The sequence below is a fragment of the Crotalus tigris genome, unplaced genomic scaffold (genome assembly GCF_016545835.1).
Source record: "Crotalus tigris isolate CLP2741 ecotype Arizona unplaced genomic scaffold, ASM1654583v1 scf7180000017576.4783729, whole genome shotgun sequence".
NCBI classification, from domain to species: domain Eukaryota; kingdom Metazoa; phylum Chordata; class Lepidosauria; order Squamata; family Viperidae; genus Crotalus; species Crotalus tigris.
The window spans coordinates 2,297,624-2,306,228 of NW_024096487.1; the positions used below are offsets into that span (position 1 = coordinate 2,297,624).

Genomic DNA, 8,605 nt, shown 5'->3' on the forward strand with positions numbered 1-8,605 from the left:
TATCATTTGAAATAAAAAAAGAAACTTTGGAAGAATATTCATTTTAATTGCCGAAATTCTTCCCAACAAAGATAATTATAATTTTTTCCAATTATTTAAGTCTTGTTGCACTTTTATCCATAATGTCTCATAATTATTTTTATACAATTTAGCATTAGAAGCTGTTAAATAAACTCCTAAATATTTAACCTTTTTCACTATTTCAAAACCTGTTAATCTAACCATAGCGTCCTTTCCCTTCATAGACATATTTTTCGATAATATTTTAGTCTTATTATTATTTACCTTAAAACCTGAAACCTTTCCATACTGATTTAAAATTTCAACCAGATCTCTAACCGAATCTGTCGGTTGAGATAATGTCACAACCAAATCATCAGCAAACACTCTCAATCTATAATCACTCTTATTTATTTTTATTCCCTTTATTCTGGGTGACTCCCGAATTTTAATAAGTAAAATCTCCATTGTTAAAACAAATAACAATGGGGATAAAGGACATTCCTGTCTTGTACCCTTTTCAATTTTAAACACTTCTGTTAAACCTCCATTAACTATGATTTGTGCAGACTGTTGTTGATATATTGCCTTAAGGGCAAATAAAAATTTATCCCCAAAATTCATTTCCTCTACTACTCTAAATAAAAATTGCCAGTCTAATTGATCAAAAGCTTTTTCAGCATCTAAAAAAATCAAAGCAGCAGGGATTTGATTGTTCTTATCCAAATACTCAATTAGGTTAACAATTTGTCTAACATTATATTTCATATATCTTCCAGATATAAATCCAGATTGGTCACTATGAACCAATTGCTTCAAAACTCGCATTAATCTATTTGCTAATATTTTTGAAAAAAAATTATAATCTGTGTTCAAAAGAGATATAGGTCTATAATTTTTGGGCTGAGTCAAATCTTGATCCTCCTTCGGAATCAATGATATAAAAGCCCTTCTCCATGATGGAGGTACCTCTGCTCCCGACAGAATATTATTAAAAAGTTCCTTCAATGGTTCTATAATTTCTTCAGATAACATTTTATAATAAATTGCTGTTAATCCATCTGTACCTGGAGCCTTACTAACTTTCAATTGTTTAATTGCCCAAATAATCTCATCGGAAGTAATTAAACTATTAATCTCATCTCTTTGATCAATAGTAAGTTTAGGAAAATGTGATTCCTGTAAATACTTTTCTATATCTGAAACTTGTTTGTTTTCACTAGCATATAACTTTGAATAAAAATCTAAAAATCCTGTTTATTTTTTTTAGTTTTTTAGAATAAACAGGATAATCTTGTGCCTCAAGATAGTAATTCCGTTTGAGTCCAGCACCAAGAGAATCCTTCAGCAATTTTCACAGCCTTACTAGAACTTTACTATCTAAGCTAAAACCATGTCACTAACGGAACCCAGCATCTAAAGGAGAAGATATTGCCGCTGGTTTTAACCTCTCTCTCTTTCCTTCAATTCCAAAATAATAAAGGGATCGGAATCTCTTCAACAGCTTTCTCTTTCCTGGATCAATCCTCCTCTTAGGCACTTTTCTTCCTGCCATTCTTTTTGTTTCAAAGTTCAATAGATGGGGGGAAAAGGAAAGGTCTTGACAAATCCAATCAAGGCTCAAAGAAAGAAAGAAAGAAAGAAGGGGGAAAAAACAGGATGCCTGCAGCAAACATGCCAGGTCCTGCACTAATGAGAGGTAAAGAGGCACCTAAGGAAAACAGGCAATCACAGTTTTAAAGGAAGGGCTCAGAGAAGGCATTATTCATTCACAATAGAATGAAAAACTGCAGAACCAGAATTTCCCATTCAAAAATCTGGCAAACATCAAATCCCCCCCAGATCAGAACTGAGCTCCTAGTTCTTTTATCCCGAGGGAGGCAACCTAGAAGTCAACAACAGATAACATCTGGCTACTGGAATTTGCAGCTGAAAGGCTTTTGTGCCCTTTACAATAGCTATGCAAGCAAGCACACATATAGGAGAGCAGGGGTTAGGCTAGAGTCACTAGAGCCTCCTCTTCCCCAATGTTGCCAAAATGACCCCTCCCCCAAATTTGAAGTTACCTCACTGTTTATGACCAGATCCAGCTCTGCTAGATTTTTGACATTTTACAGCCCCACAAAATGTGTTACTTTGGGGGTGAAGTCATTTCATTGCAACTAGCTTGCAATGAAACAGTGAAATTCAACAACAACAACAACAACAATAATAATAACAATAATAGATATTACAAGGCCAAGGATGCCTGTCTTTATTTCAGATAAGAATTAGAATCTTCCTACATTCCTATGCTGAATATATACCAATAGCCTATTAGATAGAGAAGGAGCTTGCTTAGTCAAGTTCCTTTCCAATATTTCCATCCAACTTACTTTCTGAAAAACATTTTCACAACCTAACGCCCTTTATTTTGCTGGATAGTGTCTCCTAGCTAGTAGGGATGTGCATACTGAATGTGTTTCTAAACAGCTCACACAATTTAATTGGCTTGAATTTTTATTCATCTTCATAAAGGAGGGATAACAATTTTCAAGCAGTCCAGTGAGTTGTATAGAATGGGGAAATCAGTCAGCTCCCTGTATTGCAGTGGTTCTCAACCTTTTTAATGCCGCGACCCCAACCAGTCATAAGTCGAGGACTACTCAACTGGTCGTAAGTTGAGGACTACTCAACTGGTGCAGCACCCAGCACCGTTTGCAGAATGGGACTTTTGGCAGGCTCAGCAGGGCAGAGACAGCCTGGACAATTCCTATTGGCTTTTGAAAGCCAATAGAATTAGACTCTATTCAAGAGTCTATTCTATTGGCTTTCAAAAGCCAATAGAATAAAAGGGAGTAGCACAGCTAAGGAAAAGGGGAAAAAAATGGCGGACTGCATTGTTTGGCGACCCCCGTGAAATGGTCGTTAGACCCCAAATGGGGTCCCGACTCACAGGTTGAGAACCACTGCTGTATTGAAAGGAATTGCTTCTAAAAAAGTTAGAAGGGAAATACCTGAAAATAAGAGTATATTTCCCATACTGAATGTTACTGGACACTGACAGGAGCAGACTAGTGTTCCTATAATAGCAGCAGGCAAACAAAGCAACTGATGTTGCTGTATGGGGTAGGCAACCTCGGCTCTTTTATGACTCATGGAAAAATTTGACAAAAATATGATTTACAAATTTAAGTGTTTTACAAGTTTTCAATACATAGCTGACTCAGGAATTCTGGGAGTTGAAGTCCACGAGTCATAAAAGAGCCGAAGTTGCCTACCCCTGACTTATACCATCCAACCATAACTCAAAAGTTGTATTGAAAACTTGTAAAACACTTAAATTTGAAACTCATATTTATCACTATAGAAAAGTGCTTTCAAAACTATTTATTTTGTTCTTTAACACGTGAAAATGTAGGTGAAGTAAAATATTTGAAGTATATTGTAAAAAAATTCTTAAACCTTCTTGTGTAATTCAGAAGTTTAATACTTAGTCTCAAAAATAATTTTATCCATTCACTTGCCGAAGCTTCTAACTTTTTATTCAAGGCAGATTCATAAAATTTAAGAAAGTTTATCAATTACTGTTTTTGTTAATAAACTCAACAATTATTCCAGCTATTACTATGCCATTCAATAATTTCAAAAAAACCTGCCGCAGTACCATGCAAAATTTATAGTGAAATTCTTTGTTTCACAAATCTCCTGTATAATCATTTATACTGTAGATGGTAGATGGATTAAACTTTGCAACTGACTTAAGGGTCCCATCTCCATTTAGCTTCTGGAATTAAAAAGATGCCACACAATCTATCATATTGGAATTGATAGCTATCATCTTTGGAAAGCCAAATAATTGCTCCATTTGCCTGAAAACTGCCACAATAACAAAACATATCTACTAATTCACATCGTTTTTCAGAATAATTTGGCATTTTGGATCTTAAAAGGAACAGAAAGACACTAATCTCTACTGCTTCTTGTTCAAGTCAAGAATATAAGTTAAGCAGTTACATCAGAGGTCCCAACCTTTTGGGAACCAGGGACTGGGAGAAAGGTTTTTCCGTGGACAGGAGAGTGCATGGTTTTGTGTGCCGCCTGCATCCACAGATGGGGCTTTGCTTGTTTGTGCAAACCGGTTGCTAGCATACCGCAGCCCGGTACCGGTCCATGGATTGGGGGTTGAGGACCTCTGAGTTACATCATATATACCTGTCCCATTCCTTAACTGCTTAACTTATATTTTGATCTGTGGGAACCAGGTACAGCAACTGTAACTTTGGGTATCAGGTACAACCACCATTCATTTAGCACTGCTGCAACTTTGAACATTAATTGAAGGAATGGTTATTAATCGATGGCTTGTAGCCTAACACGAAAACTAAGAGACTACCTGAACAACATAGTTTGGGGCACATAAATTCCCCTTGCTCTCCCATTTAGGGATCCCCAATTGGGCTTAAGCATTTTGGGGCCCAGTTTGGTTGATTATTGGTAAAGCAGTGCCACAAACCACTCAGGGATGGGAATCAGGGAATCTAAGGGATTATGCATGGCCAGCGGAGGGCAGGGGTGGGAAGAGTACAAATACAAGCTTTTCTTGCATCATCCATTTAGGCTGTTGTTGCTTTAAACTGCTGGCATAGATGACTGGCATTTGGATGAGAAAAGTATGTTTGACCTTTCTTTTAGTTGTCAGTTCTTTGAAAAAGACCGTTAGGTTTCTAAATGTCTAATATCAGGTATTGGTAAGATTAAGCCTGTACACATTGCAGCAGTCTGCTAATTCACCATTACAAACCAATCCTACACCCCCACAAGTATAAGGTTGGGAGGAAGAATTCACCATCTAATAACTACTTCTACAGTATCTCCAAGGTAAGGCTTTAATATTTCACATAAATCTTTTTTCTGAATTATCAGCATCAGCCTATTATAAACAGAGAAGGGCAGATGTTTACTATCACATTAGCCACAAACACCACAGATATTAACAAAAAGAATGTAACCCTCAGGCCCTACTTTCTAGTAAATTGCCCACAGCAGTCCTATTCAGCAGGATAAACTGCAGCTGTGTTACAGAGTTGCCGACATCAAAACAAGTTGCATTAATGGAAAGAACCCTCACCTGGAACTGCTGAGTCATCCTCGGCTTGGAAACGTCATCTCTTGTGCATTACCATTGATTACACAATTTATGAAATGATTGAAAGCTTCTGTAACCAGTACTTGTGGGGCACTTGGCCAACAGAAGTATGAGATATACAGTACTTCAGGGATATACACAGCAATTTTGACAGCCCTCTTCATCTTTGATGCTTCTATAAGCAACCTTCATCAGAAACTTAAGGCTACTAATAAGATACTACTTCTTTGTTTCCCTGTTCTGTACTGCAGGCCCCACTGGGTTATTTTCCAGTTGGTTGCAAACCAAAAGGAAATCAAGCCAGGTCCTACTTGATTGCTAAATAATATTTTAAACTCACACAGGCTTAAATTTCTAAGTTGTCATCAAAGAGGTGAATTTAAAAAACATACTTGAGAATACAATTGCTAATAAATCTGGGAAGGATGTCTATTAAATTAATAAAACTGCAATCTTCCATAATATGGTATCCTCCTGAAATTGATTACTGCAAATCCCATCATTTCCAACTGGCTGGGAGACATAGGAGGTGTGATTAAACAGATTTAACAGACACCTGATAGGGATAAACCAAAGTGTATACTTTATGATTAACAGCCGGGATGTAACCCTAAGGCAGTGTTTCCCAAACTTGACAATTTTAAGGCATGTGGACTTCAACCCCCAGAATTCCACAGCCAGCAATGCTGGCTGTGGAATTCTGGGAGTTGAAGTCCACATGCCTTAAAATTGTCAAGTTTGGGAAACACTGCCCTAAGGCTGCATCAGCCTTTGAATGTCAAAAGTTCTTTATCCTGACCATTTCCTATCCCAGCAGTCTGTTGGGTGAAAAAGTAGAGAATGGGGGTGCCATTAAAAGATAAAAAAAAAAAATCAGAGATAAAGAAGAAGCTTTTTTTTATTCTTTAGGAAATGTAGTTCCAGAGGGAGGGAGGAAAGAGAATCTATGGAGAGAAAATTCTAATGACCATTTTCAGTTGGGTTTCAGCCTTGGTACAGTACCGACTGCACTTATGGATGGCTGATAGTAGCCCTTCTTGATCTCTTGGTGGCCTTTTATACCACGAATCATGGTAACCTTCTGGACTGGCTCAGGGGTTTTACAGTAGTGAGCTTATGATTGAAGTCATTTTCTTCCTTTACAGCCAATTTCATTGGGTGCTGGTTTAGAAGGGGATACCCAGCCCTACACACTTGCTGTGTGAAGTCTCTCAGGGTTCTTCTCTCTTCCCACTGCTATTCAACATCTATATGAAGCTGTTGGGTAAGGTCACCTACTAACATGGGGTTGTGTATCATATCAGTATGTTGATAATAGCCAGCTTTAGATATCAATCCTAGGCTGAGCAAGCAATGACCAAGTCAAAAATAGTCTCAGGGTCAATCCTAGCAAGATTGAGTGGCTATGGATTTGGGGGCTACCTGGATCTGGAATGTCCACCAATAATTCTGGATGATATTCCCTTCCTCAGACAGAACTGGTTTATTTGTTGATGCTTATCTTTTGGGATTGTGTAGTTAAAAATGCACATGATCTTCAACTTTCAGTAATGAAAATCAAGGAGCTCAATGATAAAAATGGAAATGCAAGGGGAATGCATATGCTAATTTTCTACTAATTTAAATCCTTCATGAGCCTTGATGTTACTAATCAAATGTCCAGCTTTTCACACTCATAAATGTAACTCTACATCTGTAAAATGTAAACCACATACATTCCAACTTGCATTTTTCACCACCAGGACTATTACTCCACACAGATGCACTGAGACAGAATCCTCAACAACAATGTTCATTTGGTAACTGCGAGTTTCCTAGTTCAAGAGATTTCTTTAATGAGAGGCCCAGTTTATCCCATCTGGAAGCAAATGAAGCCCTTATATACATGTAGTGCTCACTTACTGACTGCAGTTGTGATCTGCAACTCTATTGCTAAACCGTCTGGTTGTAATGTGAAAAATGATGTGACCACATCTGAGTTACAATGGCAATTTGCCAATTCCAGCTGCACTCATTAAATGAATCACCATTGGTCATTAAGTGTGACTTCATGTGAATAAGTTTTACATCTTCCTACAGGCTTCCCCACTGACTTTGCTTATTGGAAGCTGGCAGTACAGATGGCAAGTGGTGATCATGTGCTATGGAATGTCCTAACTGTCTCAAATCTGTCAGTTGCCAAGTGTCCAAATTGAGATCTCTGACTGTGGGGACAATGCAATAACCAGTCATTCAATACCATTGTAACTTTGACAGACTCTAAGTGAAGACTACTTATATTATTCTCCAAGGCAAGGGTTCCTAAACTTTTTGCAAGTCACAAGTCCCTTTGTGTGTAATCTTCATATAGAGACCTCATCTAAAAATCCAAATACCAAAAATGAACAATGAAAAAAATACAGCGAAACTTTGGGAAAGCTGGATTTATTGTAAACATCTAACTAAAAGTTCTTCTCACCTCCCGTGAACGCTATATGCAGGATTAGTGAAACCTAACCTCACAATTTGGGAAACTTTGCTCTAGAGTTTAGGGTGCGATATCCCCAAATAAATAAGTCCCAAGTCTAATATCTATCTCAGCTATTTATCTCTCAAAAAATTAAAAAAAAATAAAAAATCGAATTAAGTATCTGGGCCGACGTGCCCATTTACTTTTAAGTCAGCCTCCCAAGAGTTTATTAGGGCGTTTGCTTCTACGCACAGACGCGTGGAGTTCTAGCCGCGGCTTACTTCTAAATAAAGAAACGCGATCAAGTCAGAGAGAAAATCTTTCAAAGGTAGCAGTTAGCGCAAAAGACAGCGGCCACGGACCATTGTCAAGCAGACGCTCTTATTATAGCTCGAACTATTATTACTTCAGTTTAGCACAGAGCGCCACCAAACCACGTGCCGGTCGGTGCTGCAAAGTGGGGGAGGACTTCTATTTTTACGGTAAGGTCTCTCAGGGACAGGGGACTTCCTCGACCAGCCTCTGGTATCCCTCCCCCCCCCACGTCAGGCCGTTCCCCCACATGCCCTCTCCCAAGAGAGGACAAACCCTATTAGACACCTGCTGGGCAGCCTCTCCAAAGCGGGGCAAAGGGCGGCGGCGCCGGCATGTTCCCACATCGCAGTCCTCGCCCGAGCCAATCTCTTCCACCTAGCGCTTTCCTTTAGCTCATCCTGCAAAAGCGAAATTTGCTGGCAATGTTTTTGATCCCCTCGCCGAAGACAGCCACGCCTGAGAAGGAGCTGCACCAAGCGCCGACCGACGCCAGAGCCGAGTTGGGGCAACACCTCGGCGCTGTGCAAGGAAAGTCTGTGGCACCCGCGTCCCCGCGCAATACTCACACCTGGCAGGGGCGCGCGCTGCTGCCACGGCGGCGCGCGCCTTCTCTCCAGCCCTGGTAAAATTTCCTCCTCTCCTCCTCCTCCTCCTCCAGCAAGCGGACGCCTGCTAGTCTCAACCTCCCCGCGCTCCGCTCATTCTCCCTCTGG

At 39.4% G+C, this 8,605-nt stretch overlaps 1 protein-coding gene across 2 annotated transcripts in view; it reads right to left on the reverse strand.

The window, feature by feature from the left end:
- Nucleotides 1–8,605, reverse strand: part of LARGE2 (LARGE xylosyl- and glucuronyltransferase 2) — a 46,127-nt gene extending 37,522 nt beyond the window's left edge. Inside the window, exon 1 of one of the 2 annotated variants that reach the window (XM_039358619.1) lies at nucleotides 8,459–8,605. Coding sequence is in view for 1 of the 2 variants with exons in the window: in XM_039358600.1 (XP_039214534.1) it covers nucleotides 8,178–8,236 (59 nt within the window). In the remaining variant the exon portion in view is untranslated. Of the gene's footprint in view, nucleotides 1–8,177; nucleotides 8,405–8,458 lie in introns of those variants that run through there. The other variant, XM_039358600.1, reaches the window with a different exon arrangement.